General features: G+C 39.3%; 1 protein-coding gene across 1 annotated transcript; it reads left to right on the forward strand.

The window, feature by feature from the left end:
• The first annotated feature begins 15,122 nt into the window (after positions 1-15,122).
• Positions 15,123-18,995, forward strand: LOC120865086 (disintegrin and metalloproteinase domain-containing protein 20-like). The gene is made up of 3 exons (XM_040242117.1): positions 15,123-17,162; positions 17,788-17,911; positions 18,856-18,995. The coding sequence occupies exons 1-3, from the start codon at positions 15,123-15,125 to the stop codon at positions 18,993-18,995; spliced, it is 2,304 nt and encodes a 767-aa protein (XP_040098051.1).
• Positions 18,996-19,340: the final 345 nt, after the last annotated feature.

Raw genomic sequence — 19,340 nt, forward strand, 5'->3', positions numbered from 1 at the left:
TGCTTGCCTGGAAAAATCCCCTGGACAGAGGTACCTGACAGGCTACAGTCCACAAGACTGCAAAAGAGTCGGACACAACTGAGCTACTAAGTTGCCACAACAATAAATACTAGTAAATAAAAAGAGAAAGAGACAGGAAAATAGAGTGTGGTCAGCATACAAGGGTGGTTTGTTAGGAACATTCAGGAACTTCAACATGAGATCAAGAAACAGCTATTATGACCCGGCACTGGTGGGCACCACTTTTGACATTCATCATCTACCTTGGTAGCACTGCTCACTCTACCCTGGTGTTCCCCTGTAGACTTCCCTGCCCTGACCACCACCTTTCCAAAGCAGCATCCACACAGACCCATACAGTGTGTGGTCAAAGACGCTCCTATCCCACCATTTCTGGTGGGTGGCCACAGCTGGAACCGGCACGGCCTCTTGCTCAGCCCCACACAGCAGACAGCCCAGGCTAGTCAACGTGCCTCCAAAGCAGCTCTTATTTTCCAAGGCAGGTAACCTTACCTAGGACTGGACCCCTCTCAAGGTGGCTCCCACCCTACCTAGGGCACCCAAATAAAAAATACCTGAGACAAATGAAAATGGAAATCCAATCTTCTAAAAATCAATGGGACACAGCAAAAGCGGTTGTAAGGAGACAGTTTATAGAGATATTGACCTATCTCAAAAGAATAAGAAAAATCACAGGTAAACAATCAAACATTACATTTAAACAAATTGAAAAATAAAAATAAACAAAGCCCAAGTTTAGGAGAAGGAAGGAATAAATAAAAATCAAAGCAGAAATCAAAGAAATAGACACTAAAAAAGAAAATATTAATTAAACTGGCTTAAGAGCCTGCCCTTTGTCTGAAAAGATAAACAAAATTGACAAATCTCTATCCAGTCTCATAAAGAAAAAAGAGAAAGGGCTCAAATAAAATCAGAAATGAAGAGACATTATAAGTGATACCACAGAAATAAAATAATCATAAGAGACTGCTGCAAACAGTTATACAACAACAGATTGGAAAACCTAGAAAAAACAGATAAATTTCTAGAAACACACAAGATTCCAAAACTGAACCAGGAAGAAATAGGAAATATGAATGACAAGTAATTAAAGTGAATCAGTACCCAAAACAATCCCAACAAACAGAAGGCCAGGACCAGATATTAATAATTTCACAGGTGATTTCTATCAAACATTTTAAGAAGCATTAACACCTCTGCTTCTCCAACTATTCCAAAAAACTGAAAAGAAAGATTTTCAAACTCATTCTACAAGACTGATACTATACTGATAACAAAACCAAAGACAGTTATATATATATATATATATATATATATATATATATCAGTTAGTAAAGAATCTGCCTGCAATTCAGAAGACCATTTATATAAGATTTATTATATATAATAAATTTATTATATATATAAATTTCCAATATCTTTGATGTCACTGATGCAAAATTACTCATCCAAGTATTAGCAAGTGGGACTTCCCTGATGGTCCAGCAGCTGGAACTCTTGAGAGTCCACTGAAGGGGGCACAGGCCCAGTTTCTTGTTTGTGAACTAGGATCCCATATGCCGTGTAGCGAGGCTAACAAACAAACATTAGCAAGCAAAATTCAACAACACACGAAAAGACTCATACACCAAGATTAAAGTGGAGTTTATTACAGGGATGTAAGTATGATTCAACTCAATGTGATATACCAGATTAACAAAACAAAGTTTAAAAGTAATATAATACTCTCAAAAGATGTGAGAAAAGAATCTGATAAAATTTTATTGATAAAATTCAATGTCAATTTATGATAAAAATGGGTATGGGAGGAATGCACCTCAACATATTAAAGGCCATTTTTGACAAAGTTACAGCTAAAATCACACTCAACAATGAATAGCTGAAAGTTTTTCTTCTAAGATCAGGAACAAGACAAGAATGCCCGCACTCATTGCTTTTATTCAACAGAGTATTGAAAGTCTTAGCCAGAGAAAATAGACAAGACAAAGAAATAAAAGACATCCAAATCAGAAAGGAAGAAGTAACCCATCACTGTTTACAGGTAATATGATACTATACACAGGAAATCCTAAGGACTTCATCGAAAAACTGTTAGAACTAACGAATTGAGTAAATTTGCAGAAGACAAAATTAAGACAGAGAAATCTGTTGTATTTCTATACAGTAATAATGAACTATCAGACACAGAAATTAAGAAGTAATACCACTTATAATTACATCAAAATGAAGAAAATACAGGAGTGATGTCAGTATCTTGGTGGCATGAGATGTTCCCTTTGTCTCTCCTCATCCATCTCTAAGCAGTAAAACATCTGTAACTCAACAAAGGCAGCTCTGCCCCACACACCCCATTATGAGAAAATCCTACACATCGTGTATCTAAAGGTAGGTGACCTGGACCATACAAAACAGCCGGAAGCACAAAACAGTGGAAATGGTGACCCCCAGCAATGGTGGCGAACCGAGCAGCGTTAGGACAAGCCACCCGCACCACACCGCGTGTACAGCAGAGTGGCGCCTGCAGCCACAGGAAGCCTGACAGCAGGGGTGGTGGAGCCTGCGACTCTGCCCCTCCCGTTGTGGAGGTGCCCATGATTCCACCCCTGCTGCACATCACGGCAGAGTTTCTGAGCCCGAAAATCCTGGTCATGGCTGAGACACCTGTAAGACTTGTCCCATCCCTCTATTCCCCACCATGCAGTGGCAGAGTCTGTGACCAAGTAGACCCCAGATGTGGCGGGAAAAAACCACCATCTGGTAGCCCAGGCAGTGACACCGTTTGTGGTGAGGCATCACTGGCCCTGGGGGCACAAACAGCAAGGAGGGCAGCAGGCAACCCACCTGACGGAGGTGGTAGAGGGTAAAACACGCCAATTCTAAATATAACCAGAGGCAGCACAGCTAAGAGAAAGTAAAAGCTTGCACTATACAGCACTCCTCAGTTCAGTTCAGTTCAGTCTCTCGGCCGTGTCTGATTCTTTGCGACCCAATGGGCTGCAGTATGTCAGGCTTCCCTGTCCATCACCAACTCCCAGAGTTTACTCAAACTCATATCCATTGAGTCGGTGATGCCATTCAACCATCTCATCCTCTGTCATCCCCTTCTCCTCCTGCCTTCAGTCTTTCCCAGCATCAGGGTCTTTTCAAATGAGTCAGTTCTTCACATCAGGTGGCCAAACTATTGGAGTTTCAGCTTTAGCATCAGTCCTTCCAATGACTATTCAGGACTGATTTCCTTTAGGATGGACTGGTTGGATCTCCTTGCAGTCCAAGGGACTCTCAAGAGTCTTATCCAACACCACAGTTCAAAAGCATCAGTTCAGTTCTTCAATAGCACCACCTATTGGAAAACAAAAAGGCATCTAATTATTAATCTGTTGACTCAGTAGAAGCAAGTTTTAAAAAAAAAGATTTACTTTAGAAGAACATTATTTACTATTTCACATGTGCTGGCAGAAGAACAACTCATCCAGCACCATGAAGAACCTACATAACAGTGTCACAGAAAGAAAATGACAATTCTCCAGAAACCAGATTTAAGCTTAAACTCATGGAATACTGCAATCTGAGACAGAATTCAAAGTAGCTGTCACCAAAAAAAAAAAAAAAAAAAAAATCATAGAGCTACAAGAAAACTCAGAAATTTTGTTCAAGGATAAAATTACTGAACAGAAGGAATACTTTGCTAAAGAGACTCAAACTATAAAAGAGAGCTAAATAGAAATTTGGAAACAAGAATTCAATAAGTGTGATGAAGAATGCGTTGGAGGCTTTCCCTGGTGGTCTGCCTGCCAGTGCAGAGGACGTGGGTTCAAACCCTGGTCTAAGAGGATCCCACATGCGGTGGAGCAAATAAGCCCATACACCACAGCTACTGCAGCCCACGCACCCTAGAGCCTGTGCCTCACAAAAGAAGCCACTTCAGTGAGAATTCATGCACTGCAACTAGAGAGTAGCCCCTGCTCCCTGCAACTAGAGAAAGCCTACACGCAGCAGTGACAACCCAGTGCAGACTATAAATAAGCAAATAAACTTTTTAAAATAAAAAATGCATTAGAAAACATTAGAAATAGCACAGACCATATGAAAGAGAGAATTAATGAGCTAAAAGATAGAAATCTAGAAATTATACAGATAGTAGAGGAGAGAGAATTAAGATCTAAAAAACATGAAGAAATTCTATGAGAACAATCAAACTCTACCAAGAAGGGCAACATTAATACATAAGGAGACGGTGGGGAGAAGAGAGCAGAGAAATGAAAGAAGTAAACACTGAGAACTTCCTAATCCTGAGGAAGGAACTGGATATACAGGTCTGTGAAGCTAAGGAAAGAGCTAATTATTACCTCAATGCAAAAAGACCTTCTGCAAGAAATACTACATTAAAAAACTGTTAAAATCATCCATATGTCTTCTTTGGAGAAATGTCAATTTAGTTCTTTGGCCCATTTTTCGATTGGGTCATTGATTTTTCTGGAATTGAGTTGCATATGGATGGCTAACAAACACATGAAGAGATGCTCAACATCACTCATTATCAGAGAAATGCAAATCAAGACCACAATGAGGTACCATTTCACACCAGTCAGAATGGCTGTGATCCAAAAGTCTACAAGCAATAAATGCTGGAGAGGGTGTGGAGAAAAGGGAACCCTCTTACACTGTTGGTGGGAATGCAAACTAGTACAGCTACTATGGAGGACAGTGTGGAGATTCCTTAAAAAACTGGAAATAGAACTGTCTTATGACCCAGCAATCCCACTGCTGGGCATACACACTGAGGAAACCAGAATTGAAAGAGACACGTGTACCCCAATGTTCATCACAGCACTGTTTATAATAGCCAGGACATGGAAGCAACCTAGATGTCCATCAGCAGATGAATGGATAAGAAAGCTGTGGTACATATACACAATGGAGTATTACTCAGCCATTAAAAAGAATACATTTGAATCAGTTCTAATGAGGTGGATGAAACTGGAGCCAATTATACAGAGTGAAGTAACCCAGAAAGAAAAACATCAATACAGTATACTAACACATATATATGGAATTTAGAAAGATGGTAATGATAACCCTGTATGTGAGATAGCAAAAGAGACACAGATGTATAGAACAGACTTTTGGACTCTGTGGGAGAGGAGAGGGTGGGCTAATTTGGGAGAATGGCATTGAAACATGTATACTATCATGTAAGAAATGAATTGCCAGTCTAGGTTCGATACAGGATACAGGATGCTTGGGGCTGGTGCACTGGGATGACCCAGAGAGATGATATGGGGAGAGTGTTGGGAGGGGGTTTCAGGATTGGGAACTCATGTACACCCGTGGCTGATTCATGTCAATGTATGGCAAAATCAATAGAGTATTGTAAAGTAAAAATAAAATAAAATAAAATTTTAAATAAAAATTTAAAAAATAAAAACAAATAAATACAAATTTAAAAAACTGTTAAAATCAATGGCAAAGTCACCTCAGATTAAAAGCTGTTGAAGTCAATGACAAAGGAAAATATTTAAAGGCAGTCAGGGGGAAAAGGGCAGTAGCCTACAAAGAAACTACCACTGGGCTATCAGCTGATTTCTCAGCAGAAATTCTACAGGCTAGGAGAGAGTTCTTCCATGTAGGGTTCAAACTGTTTCTTTATGACCTGCATACAGGTTTCTTGGGAGACAGATAAGGTGTTCTGTTAATCCCATCTCTTTAAGAATTTTCCACATTTTGTAGTGACCCACATAGTCAAAGGTTTTAGTGTAGTCGATGAAGCAGACATAGATGTTCTTCTGAAATTCTCTTGCTTTTTCTATGGTTCCTCTGCCTTTTCTAAATCCAGTTTGCACATCTGAAAGTTCTCGGTTCCCATATTGTTGAAGCCTAGCTTGAAGGATTTTAAGCAATACCTTGCTAGCATGTGAAATGAGTGCAATTGTGAGGTAGTTTGAACATTCTTTGGCATTGCCTTTCTTTGGGATTGGAATGAAAACTGACCTTTCCAGTCCCATGGCCACTGCTGAGTTTTCCAAATTTGCTGACATATTGAGTTCAGCACTTTCACAGTATCATCTTTCAGGATTTTAAATAATTCAGCCGGAATGCTGTCACTTCCACTAGCTTTGTTCATATTAATGTTTCCTAAGGCCCACTTGACTTCGCACTCCAGGATGTCTGGCTCTCTAAGTAAGTAACCACACCATCATAGTTATCCTGATCATTTAGACCTTTTTAGTGTAGTTCTGTGTATTCTTACCACCTCTTCTTAATCTTTTCTGCTTCTGATAGGTCCTTGCCATTTCTGTCCTTTATTATCCCTATCTTTGCATGAAATGTTCCCTTGGTATCTTCAATTTTCTTGAAGAGAGTTCTAGTCTTTCTCATTCTATTGCTTTCCTCTATTTCTTTGCATTCTTCACTTAAGAAGGTATTCTTATCTATCCTTGTTATTCTCTGGAACTCTGCATTCAGTTGGTTGTATCTCTTTTGCCTTTCGCTTCTCTTCTTTTCTCAGTTATTCATAAGGCCTCCTCAGACAGCCATTTTGCCTTCATGCATTTCTTTTTCTTTGAAATGGTTTTGTTCACCACCTCCTGTACAATGTTATAAACCTCCATCCATACTTCTTCTTTCATTTTTATTCTGCTTGAAATATTTTCTGATTTTCCTTGTTATGGTTTCTTAAGTACACTTATCATTTAAAGGTGGACGTTTAATTTCCAAATACATGGGGTTTTTAAGTACCTTTGATATTAATTTCTCATTTTGATATTAATTTCTCACTTAAATGCTTTCTTCTTTTCCATCACCCTCTGTTTTTTCAGTCTTCTAACTTTATTGAGGTTTTCAATGGCTAAGTCAAAGCTCTCTCTTGGTAAAGGTCACATTGTACTTGAAAATATGTGGGTTATTTTCAAATATCATTTGATATTGATTTCTAACATAATTTCATGATAAGAGAACAAACTCTATATGATTTCAACACCTTTAGACCGTGAACGTTATGCACCTTGTTTTATGTCCCTGAATAAGATCCAATGTCTCCTAGTTCATAATCTATGGGAACTTGAATAGAATGTGTATCCTACTGTTGTGTGAAAATTGTATAAATCTTAATTATGTTGAATTGGTTCATCATGCTTTTCATGTCTAATATATCCTTCTACCTTTCTGTATATTCACTCTTAATTTTTGAGAGTTCGATAACAAAACTCCAACTAAAAATATTAATTTATCTACCTACAAAATAATTGTAATATATAGTGGAATTATATGTAATTTTGTTCTGCATTTCCAAGTCTCCTGTAAATGTGTTACCATACTTTCATAATTTAAAAAAGGAAAGAGGAGAAATAACAATAGTTTTGACAGATATACAAAGGCTTATAAGAGAATATGATGAATGGCTGTAAGCTGACAGACTGTATATATGACTGGTTTCCTAGTTAAAGAAATAGTTTTGGACAAGGAGAGAGCATCATATGAAAACTGAATTATGCAGCCTCAAGGCAGGGAAATTCCAGAACCTATGAGAGAAGGGTAGGATAGAGCCTTCCCTAGTGCCTTCAGAAGGAATAGAACTTTGTGGTTCTATTGATACTGATATCAGACTATTCACTGATACTGGACTTCTCGTCTTTAGAATTGTAAGGCAATAAATTTCTGTTATATCATTCATTTTGCTATACTTTGTTAGAGCAGACCTAGTAAAATAATAGAAAGATGAACAAAGTCACAGCCAATTTGGCCATTTTCAAAAGTAGCTGTGATGAAAGCCAGAGAGAAAGTGAAATTTTCCAATATTGGAAATAGTACAGATATAGACATCCTAATGTGGAAAGGCAACAGAAAGAAACTGGCAGACTCCAAACTTGTAGACCTGCCAATGACCTTCTCTGGGTCCCCGACATAAAATCACAAGGATTATCAGTAATCTTACTTCGCTGGTTTACTCCAGCCAACCTGCTATTTACCATTAATTTATGACATCAAGTTTTAACTGCCAGTTAGTTAAATTTATTCCCACGTTGTTCCCTTACTCAACTCTTTCTTCTTCTAAATTTAGCTGACCTTTTTAATGACAATGTTTCCATAAGAGGTTAATTATGTGCACACATGACGTGTCTGAGTTATTCAGTGACCTAAAAAAAAGTAGGGGAATGATCAAGTATTGAAACTAAAACTAAAGTGCTTATAATGTATGTTTGGAGCTCACTGGTTCAGAGTCAGGAATACATACCAATTTATTCATACTGAAGAGTAATTAAAATTAAAGTTTGAAAGAGATGTTGGAGCCACAGTGAGGATGGGCTTTAGCCAGTTGTCACCATCTGTAGAACAAGGAGACTCTTGTTACTGAGCAGCTAAATCCAGAATTTAATTAAATCAGAGACAAAACAGAAAGGGGTTTAGATTTCTCTTTGTCATATGAGGTCTGGAAAAAAAAAACTCTGTCCATAGAAATAAGCTTTACAAACTCTACGGACATGGCTATAGCTAGAAAAGACCATGAGAATTACTAATTTATCTGATAAGTCATGCAAAGCATTTGACTGTGTAGATCAGTAAACCAGCATTTATGTATGTCTGAAGACACACACACATGAGTCTTTACCAAGTATTTAGATCATGAGAGGGAACTATGGCACTGATTATTTCATATTTCACTCGTTTGGTTGAGAGCCACAAAACTATGTTATTCATATTCTGGATAAGAGTGAATTAAGCTATACATGAAAGTGAGAAGGGATGTGGTAATTGGGGTACAAAAGATAGATGAATTTGGTCAAACTGTGAGGAGACAAAAAGAATTTATGAAAAATGATGTGCAACAGTCTACTTGGTAGGCTCTGTACCACTGTACACCTCAGTGCGTCATGAATGATAATGTTATATTCTCTCCGAAGATGTGGCCTCTCTACTCACTGTATAAATAATGTAATGGGGGAAATGTGGTATTGCTTAAATATTCTTTGTAATTTGTTCTCCTGCTACCTTCTTGTAAGATGAGATATTAGGAATAAATTCTGATGATATCATGCTACTTAAGTTCATGCTCAACAGTACTCTATCACTCATAAATACTTCATTTTTTAATCACAGTAATTCATATTCCATAACAATTCTAAAGTATATACCAAGAGAGACATGGAGAATAAACCAGCATATTAGGACTATACTTACCATTTAGAAATATCAGCCTCGAAAATTTCATTTAGTGACCATGCTTTCTTCTCCTGGGTTCTTAAGATTTTGTGAAATATTCCTCCCATTTAGTACTAGAAAAGTATCCAAGTACCCTAGGAACTCAGGTCACTTTAATGGTGACAATAGTGTTTGGCCTGAAACAAGTCTCCCACCAAGAATTTGCAACAATAAAGCAAACACAAAGTATCATACTGGATCCTGTATTAAACACCACAAAATGCAGAATTATTGGAATTACAGTCAAATCTAACATTTTTGAAATATAATAATTACAACTTGAGAAAACAAAGAAAATGGAGCTTTCAACTGAAAGCCCTATGTATTGATGAAGGAATTTAGAATCAGAAAGTGAAGAATATGAAAAACAAAACTCAAATTATTGCAAGCATAAAGAGTTGAAATATTTTTTTACTTCATTCTTTAGTCTAAAGTATCAGACTATGTCACCCCAATTGGTAATTTCCTCCTTTGATGCATTCCCCCACTAGTACTCTATTTTCCAGCAGTGTTGACAGTTTGTTGTAGGAATAAGGAAAGTAAGCAAAAAGGTTTAATCCAATTTGAGTTGAGGATTTTAGATGACAGTGGTTGAAAGTGATGGAGCCTAGAGGTAACCATGAAGATTAAAAGTAAAATGGAAAAAAAAAAATTGGAGAAAATTAGAAAGATTGAACAGCAAATAAACATATTGAGTAATAGTTATGATTAATTTTTTATATAAGCATCAATACAGTCATGGGTGCTAATAAGATAACGTCAGAGGTGAAAAGGAGTTGCAGTGGTAAAATAACCTGAGTGTTGTATGGGTTGTCTGCATGCTTGCTTAAAAGAAGATATGGCTAAAATTAGACAGTAAAGAATCTGCCTGCAATGCAGAGACCTGGGTTTGATCCCTGGGTTGGGAAGATCCCCTGGAGGAGGAAATGGCAACCCATTCCAGTATTCTGGCCTGGAGAATCCCCAGGGACAGACGAACCTGGTGGGCTACAGTCCAGGTGGTTGCAAAGAGTCAGACACGACTGAGTGACTAATAAATCAGTAAATCAGACAGATGTCCAAACTCTGACATTTCCATAGGATTGATTGAGAGTTAGTTGGTATAAGAGTGAAAAAGAAAGATAAATAGAGGTGCAATGAGACAGCTACTGGTTTAGTGGATTGAAAGTGGTTTAGGTAATCCAAGCAAATTGCAACCAGAACACTAGTGCATGTATCATTCAGGAATTCTAAACACAAAAATTTTCTTTTTTGCTGACTTCACATTGTTGACAGATAGGTTTAATAGAATTGGGTAAGAATAAGTATCGAACTGTGAGGAGAGAGGAGGTTTCTGTTTATTTTCATGAAAATAAAATTCCAAGAGGAAAAGAAAACTGATTCTAGAGAAAAGACATCAAATGTAGAACCAAGGTTTTTAAAAAATTGAGCAGAAATGGGCACATGGTCCAGGATATGACAGGTCCGCCTGGAAAATCCCATGGAGGGAGGGGCCTGGTGGGCTGCAGTCCATGGGGTCGCTAGGAGTCGGACACAACTGAGCGACTTCACTTTCACTTTTCACTTTCCTGCATTGGAGAAGGAAATGGCAACCCACTCCAGTGTTCTTGCCTGGAGAATCCCAAGGACGGCAGAGCCTGGTGGGCTGCCGTCTATGGGGTCGCACAGAGTCGGACATGACTGAAACAACTTAGCCAAAGCAGCAGCAGCAGAATCAGGCAATTAACATTTCTATAGGACCTACTATCGGAGAAGGCAATGGCACCCCACTCCAGTACTCTTGCCTGGAAAATCCCATGGATGGAGGAGCCTGGTAGGCTGCAGTCCATGGGGTCACTGAGGGTCGGACACTGCTGAGTGACTTGACTTTCACTTTTCACTTTCATGCATTGGAGAAGGAAATGGCAACCCACTCCTGTGTTCTTGCCTGGAGAATCCCAAGAATGGCGGAGCCTGGTGGCCTGCCGTCTATGGGGTCGCACAGAGTCGGACACGACTGAAGCGACTTAGCAGCAGCAGCAGCAGCAGGACCTACTATGAACTCTGTATTTGGTCAGGGTGTTCTACAACCCTCAAAGATGACTTCATTTTCTTCTGTTTTTCCAGTTTGTCCAGCTGTTCTTGATATCATTACTTCAGGCAGTCTGTGTACTTTAATGATTTGACAAAGATGGTTGGATATTCATTAGATAAATAAAAATGGATATTTTATATGTGAAATGGTGAGTGCAGTTTTACAAATACCTACTGTATATCTTTGCCTCAACCACTCTGTCTAAATTTGTACTCAAGACTATCGAATTATTTAGGCTCATTCAGTTCTTTTATGTCTCCTAAGTGTGTAGAACAATGTCAGCAGATTATGTGCTTTATTAATATTTTATTCAAGGAAGAATGTAACATCAGTGTTGACACACAGGCATTGTGCTAGTACCAGTTTCCTCATTTTTACAAATGTGTGATAATACATTTGTATTATTCCTGTAAAGCTTTGTGTATAGGTATTCTTCATATAGGCTACATACTTTTTATAAAATTTGTACATAGGAAGGTCGAACTTGGGAGTTGGTTACCTTGTAATCCTAAAAATGAGGGAACTTAGATGCCTTTGCCCTTGTAGAAAATAATACCTGCCCCAACATTTCCCTCCCTCTTTTAGTGACTGACTGATTTTCCTTGCATTTCTGCATTTATTTGGCCTTCAGTATATGGTTGTCCCTTGGTATCCATGGGGAAGTGGTTTGAAAATCCCCCCTGAATACCAAAATCCACAAATGCTCATGACCTTATGTAAAATGTTGTAGTGCTTCCATATAAGCTACTTTGCACACCTTCCCATATACCTCAAATCATCTCCAGGTTACTTAAACTAACTAATATGAATTAAATGTTATGTAGAAAGTTTTAGGTAGGATGCAAATGTTACATAAATTTATGTCAGTGTACAGCTCAAGTCTTGCTTTTCAGAACTTTCTGGATTTTTTCCCTACACATTTTTGATTCACAACTGGTTTAATCTGGAGAAGTGAACTTTGTAGATCAAGAAGGCCACTGTGCTCCCATCTCTAACTCTTACTTTCTCAGCAAGTTGGATTTCCTTCAATTATATATTTCCAGATGATTTGAAAATGTTGTCCTTCTTAAGAGAATAATCAAATACAAACATATCTGAGACACAAAAAAGCATAGTAAGTTACCCAAGGCCAAGCAAGGAGTAGGTGAGAGTGTTGGGGTCTGAACCAGGCTTATGTGTATCCAATGTCCCTCAACTAGCTAAACCCTAGTACAGTCAATGCAGCACTCGGGGTTGAAGGGGCCATCTTCTAATAAATAAAATCTGTATGCTTGATGAAAATATTTATTTCAGAACTATATGAAAAAATTCCAAAATGGCATAAACTTTGCAGAGATCTTTTGAAAATATCCAATAAAACTGCCTTAATTTTTTTCCTTAAAAAAAATAACTGAACAGCACCCATCACAATCCATGGTCCTCCCATCCCAAATATAAAACTGCCTATTATTGAGTGACCCCACTACTCTATGTGTAAGACAATTGATTCTTTGATCCTTAGAGTTGGACAGAATTAAAAGAAAAAGCAGAATATATTAAGAGTGGCAAGAATACACAGAACTATACAAAAAAGATCTTTACGACCCAGATAATCACGATGGTGTGATCACTCACCTAGAGCCAGAAATCCTAGAACGTGAAGTCAACTGGGCCTTAGGAAGCGTCACTACGAACAAAACTAGTGGAGGTGATGAAATTCCAGTTGAGCTATTTCAAATCCTAAAAGGTGATTCTATGAAAGTGCTACACTCAATATGCCAGCAAATTTGGAAAACTTTGCAGTGGTCACAGGACTGGAAAAGGTCAGTTTTCATTCCAATCCCAAAGAAAGGCAATGCCAAAGAATCAAGCTACTGCACAATTGCACTCATCTCACACGCTAGCAAAGTAATGCTCAAAATTCTCCAAGCCAGGCTTCAACAGTACATGAACCATGACCTTTCAGATGTTCAAGCTGGATTTAGAAAAGGTAGAGGAACAAGAGATCAAATTGCCAACACCCATTGGATCATCTAAAAAGCAAGAGAGCTTAAAAAAAAAAAAAAAAACATATACTTCTACTTTATTTATTGAGTATGCCAAAGCCTTTGACTGTGTGGGTCACAACAAACTGTGGAAAATTCTTCAAAAGATGGGAATACCAGACCACCTGACCTGCCTCCTGAGAAATCTGTATGTAGGTCAAGAAGCAACAGTTAGAACTGGACATGGAATGACAGATGGTTCCAAATCGGGAAAGGAGTAAGTCAAGGCTGTATATTGTCACCCCGCTTATTTAACATATATGCAGAGTACATCATGAGTAATGCTGGGCTGGATGAAGCACAAGCTGGAATCAAGATTGCTGGGAGAAATATCAATAACCTCAGATATGCAGATGACACCACACTTATGGCAGAAAACAAAGAACTAAAGGGCCTCTTGATGAAAGTGAAAGAGGAGAGTGAAAGAGTTGGCTTAGAACTCAACATTCAGAAAACTAAGATCACGGAATTTGGTCCCATCACATGGCAAATAGATGGGGAAACAGTGGAAACGGTGACAGACTTTATTTTCTTGGGCTCCAAAATCACTGCAGATAGTAACTGCAGCTATGAAATTAAAAGATGCTTGCTCCTTGGGAGAAAAGTCATGACCAACCTAGACAGCTAATTAAAAAGCAGAGATATTACTTTGCCAACAAAAGTCCATCTAGTCAAAGCTATGGTTTTTCCAGTAGTCATGTATGTATGTGAGAGTTGGATGATAAGAAAAGCTGAGCACCAAAGAATTGATGCTTTTGAACTGTGGTGTTGGAGAAGACTCTTGAGAGACCCTTGGACAGCAAGGAGATCCAACCAGTCCATCCTAAAGGAAATCAGTCTTGAATATTCATTGAAAGGACTGATACTGAAGCTGAAACTCTAATAGTTTGGCCACCTGATGTGAAGAAATGACTCATTTGAAAAGACCCTGATGCTGGGCAAGATTGAAGGCAGGAGGAGAAGGGGACGACAGAGGAGGAGAAGGGGATGACAGAGGCTGGTGGCATCACCAACTCAATGGGCATGAGTTTGAGTAAACTCTGGGAGTTGGTGATGGACGGAGAGGCCTGGTGAGCTGCAGTCTACCGGGTAGCAAAGAGTTGGACATGACTGAGCTACTGAACTGAAAAGAAAAAGGGAAAACAGAAGGTAGGACAGGTAAGAATTAGTTACATGAATGAGAGAAAATAATGATATATGTAGTTTTTAAATATCTGTCCTAAGTCATGTGACTAATTTACCATTAAAAATAGAAAAGAATCACTATAAAGTGGTAATTATACCCAGTCAATATGTATAAATAAAAATTCCCTTTATTTTTTTATAAATGAAAAGGATATATGTCCTCCTTCCATTAAGGCCTTTTTGTCTTACTTATTTCTGCAGACATGTCCACACAGTGTCATATATTTAGAGGACAGAACAATGAAGCACTATCTGTCCTTCCTCAAGGTTCAGCTAGTGTCACCCTAGGCCAATCACCACTGCTTTGGACACCTACAGTCTCACTCTGCCTCACCTTACTTGACGGCAATGCAATGCAGTACCATGAGCCATGCCTTTAGCCAAACTTTTAGTTATTTTAACCCATGCCCTTCTCATCACCCTCTGCCTTAAGTTGCTCCTAACTCCCAGATCTGTCTCTGCTCTTGTCTTTTTTTTTTTTTTTTTTTTTTTTTAGTGTTATGGCTCTGGCATGGTGACTCTGACAGAAAACAGATGAAAGGCTTGTGCTGTACACCACCAGCTCACAGTGATGTGGCCTGCTCTGTTCTTAGGCTCTCACCACTGGCTCCATGATGTCATAAATGGCTGGGGGTAAGACCCTGGTGTATGTGAGGATCAGTCTCCTGCTGCTCTGGTTGGGGGTGTTTCTATTCCTTTCCGGATCATCCTACATTGAGCACTCCCAACACCATGGTCTTCCAGAGGTGGTGGTACCCTTGAAGATAACATACACTGGCAGCGGCATGAAGCCTCCTGGATGGCTCTCTTACAGCCTGCGTTTCGGAGGCCAGAGACACATTCTTCACGTGAAAGTCAACAAGCTTTTGTTCTCTAAACACCTACCAGTGTTCACCTACACAGACCAGCACGGGCTAACAGAGGACCAGCCTTTTGTCCAGAATGACTGCTACTATCAGGGTTACATGGAAGGGGATCCAGAATCCCTGGTTGCCCTCAGTACATGTTTGGGGGGCTTTCAAGGAACATTACAGATACATAATGTTGTTTATGAAATCAAACCCAAAAGTCTTTCTACCTCATTTGAACATCTGCTATACAAGATGGTAGATGATACAGAACTTCCACCCAAGAGATGTGGATTAACAGATGAAGAAATAGCACGACAACTGAAATTTCTTCAAGAGAGTGTGAATTATACTTTGAAGCAAAGTGAGTATGTTGGCTGGTGGACTCACAGGCGTTTCCTTGAACTGGCAGTGCTGGTAGACCATGGTCGGTATCTTTATCACCAAAGTAATACCTCAAGTGTACAGTCTGAAGTATGCATGGTTGTCAATGGAATAGATAACTTTTTACAATCACTGGATGTTAATGTGGTTTTGGTTGGAATCGAGATCTGGTCTAAAGACAACCTCCTTCCAACAACAAACATAAGTATTCTCTTGGACGAATTTTGCAAATGGAAGAAAAATAGTTTTAATACCCGCTTACCACATGATATTGCACATATTTTCATAAAGGAAAATTATGGTCACCTTCTTGGCTTAGCCTTTGTTGGAACTGTATGTAATCAACTTTATAACTGTGGGGTTGATAGCTTTCTGAATGACAAAGTGCAAGAGTTTGCATATATTGTATCACATGAGATTGGTCACAATCTGGGTATGCGACATGATGATAAAATATGTAAATGTGGAAGTAAAAAATGCATAATGTTTCCAAGTAAAACTGTGGCAACTCGATTCAGCAACTGCAGTTATGCTTCATACTGGAACGTTGTTGGAAAAGTGAGCTGCATGCGCGTTTCACCCAAACCAGAGAATATCTTCAGGCAGACGCGCTGTGGGAACAGGGTGCTTGAAGAAGGAGAACAGTGTGACTGTGGTTCCACATATACATGTGCAAAAGACCCCTGCTGTCAGTCAGACTGCACTCTGAGAGTTGGGGCTACTTGTGCTTTTGGCCTTTGCTGTGAGAACTGCACATTGATGCCATCAGGCACCGTGTGTAGGAAAGTAGAAAATGAATGTGATCTTCCAGAGTGGTGCAATGGGACATCCTATCAGTGTCCAGAAGATGTGTACGTGCAGGACGGGACCTCCTGCACAGGCGGTGGTTACTGCTACGAAAAGAGATGCAATGAGCGCAATGAACAGTGTAGGAAAATCTTTGGCAAAGAGGCCAGGAATGCAAATGAGAATTGCTACAAGAAAGTAAATACCCGAGGTGACCGTTTTGGTAACTGCGGTCTCACAGCCAGGTCATATATACCATGTGGAATCCCAGATATTCTGTGTGGGAGGGTTCAGTGTGAGAATGTGACAGAAATCCCCCTCCTGAGAGATCATTCTACTGTGCATTGGACTCGAATACATGGAGTCAACTGCTGGGGTACAGACTACCATCTTGGGATGACCATACCTGATGTTGGTGAAGTGAAAGATGGTACAGAGTGTGGTGCAAATCATATCTGCATCGAAAGGAAGTGTACTGTTATGCCCAATTTCCAAAATGATTGTTCGCCTGAGACCTGCCATAGGAATGGAGTCTGCAACAACAGACATCACTGCCACTGCAGCTCCGAGTGGGACCCTCCCCACTGTCAGGAAAAAGGCATTGGAGGTAGTGTGGACAGTGGCCCACCGCCAGGCAGAGATGAAGTGCAAGACCACCATTACCTGCTGCTATTTCGCTTGACTCCTTTCTTTTTTATGTTATTTTGTTTGTTAATTTGGCTGTTTAAGAAACTAAAAGAATTAATTGGGCAAGAAGAGAAAAGTGCTCCAGCTGAACCTCAGTGAGAAGGACAATGTGTCGAGACAATACTTAAGGAAAAAGTACCAAATGTTCTGATTTCACCTAAGGAAAAGGAAAAAGTTCCAACTTCATCTTAGAAATAAAAGCCTAGATTTGTGATTAAAAAAAAACATTCAAAATCTTTGAAATTTCTCACTTTTTTGTTTTTAGTTTAGTAGACATATTACAGCATGTGTCAGAGATCATAGAAAACCAGAGATATTTCATTATTCTGGATCATAAATATTACCAGTTAAACAATGAGTAAAAATATGCTAATTCCAGAACATTTTGTTATTTTAAGCAATTTAATGGTTAATTTTTCATAAAAGTATCTGTGTGTTTCCTGAGCAAAAGCACAGCTCACACAGTGTGAATGTGTGTGTACTTTTAATTTGCTATCTCTTAATTCTAAACGTCCTTCTCCTTTGTACTCTGCTTTGTCACACAGTGAATGGAAACCTACGCATCTCGTTTCTTCTTTGCCAGTCCTCTTATTATTCATTTCTGCTAAGAGAACTAGAGGGAGACTGGGCAGACTGGACACCTGGGAAAACTTTCAGTGCTGTTCATGTCAGCGTTGTATCATTAACAGCTCTTTCTTTACAAGAAGGTACATTTCAGTCTGTGTTTTATTACTGTATACTCAAACATACATATACTGAATTTTCATATCTATATATAATAGTACATTACATTATATTTATATATTAGTGATTCCTTAACAGACATTACTTTTCAGCTTCAGAGATACTGGCACGGCCACCAAGCATCTTACCTTTCTTTGTTTTCAGTCCCAGGTCCTTGAGTTATCAAATAACTGAGTCCTAGAGGGAGGCCTAGGTCCATGGGCCCTATTCAAAACATGTAGCTTTATTAATACTACCTCTTCCCTTCAAGCCCCAGGCCAAGCAGTAACAGCTACATCTTCTTCTTCATAACTCATTGCTATCCCCGTGGTGTGCATTCCTCTCTGAACTCTGATTGATACAGTATGTGGTATAATGGAGAACACAGAAAGGAGTCTGACATCAGAAGAGTCAAAATATTCACACTACGGTGCTTACCATCTTGGGGACATAATTTAAACTTAGAATAACTTTAAAATCAGAAAAAAAAAAGGAAAATTATATGTGCCACTCAAACTTCATAACTTTTATTTCTAAAATGGATGAAGAACATGCTTGTAATTCTCTTTAGGATATGTAAGTCATAGCAACCATCTTTCCTCTAGAACAACCCTAGATAATACCAACTATATTTTAAGAACCAAATTTAAGGACATCGGAGAGCTGAAGCAACAACATAGAGTAAAAAAACTAAAACTTCAGGCATCAAAAAGAATTTCTGAAAATTTGGACACTTGCTAGGTATGTTTTCCCCTGAGCACTTGCTGATACTGTATGTGATTTAAGCACTCTGTCTGGCCCAGTGAAAGGACATCGGCTGAAGGAAGAAGCACCCAGTACTCTTAGTTACTAGCCAGGGCTAGATTCACAAGTTAGACATTGAGGGGCCGCTAAATCATAATCATTTTTTCCCATGTCTCCACCACAGCTGACCTCCCTATTCATGCTGAGAGTCCATACAGACACCTGCCAAGCCCGCAGAGCAGTTCCACAACAGTTCTGGAGCAAGGGGCAGAGCTAGAGACAGGGGCGCAGTTCTTGGCGATGAGAGACAAAAGGGACTTGTGATCACGGCTGCATCTGAACAGATGCTTACACAGTCAACACACAGGGCCTCCATCTGTTCGTGGGTCCTACTTGCTTCACATCCTCTTCCTTGTAGGCAAAGGTCCTGGGGCGATGCAGAGGGAGAGAAAAGCACACACTTAATGGGAACAGAGCCAGATCAATCCTGGCTCTCAGGGCTTCTGCTCCTGAAACTTGCGATCAGACTCCCACCTCTGACAGGGTGTTGATGGCCACTAGGCAGAGATGAAGTCTTGCCTCACACAAGACATTGGCTCTAGCCCCTTCATATGCAGCCCCATCACCTGCCAAGGCTGTAGTAACCAGGAAAGACATGTATCTACATCA

Source organism: Oryx dammah, unplaced genomic scaffold (genome assembly GCF_014754425.2).
Source record: "Oryx dammah isolate SB20612 unplaced genomic scaffold, SCBI_Odam_1.1 HiC_scaffold_1, whole genome shotgun sequence".
NCBI classification, from domain to species: domain Eukaryota; kingdom Metazoa; phylum Chordata; class Mammalia; order Artiodactyla; family Bovidae; genus Oryx; species Oryx dammah.

Excerpts from the sequence above, each read along its gene's own strand:
- LOC120865086 (XM_040242117.1), top strand. The coding sequence starts at position 15,123 with ATGGCTGGGGGTAAGACCCTGGTGTATGTGAGGATCAGTCTCCTGCTG. Across the intron at positions 17,163-17,787 it reads CACCGCCAGGCAGAGATGAA|TCCTCTTATTATTCATTTCT; the intron begins GTGCAAGACCAC and ends CTTCTTTGCCAG. Across the intron at positions 17,912-18,855 it reads AGCTCTTTCTTTACAAGAAG|CTGACCTCCCTATTCATGCT; the intron begins GTACATTTCAGT and ends TCTCCACCACAG.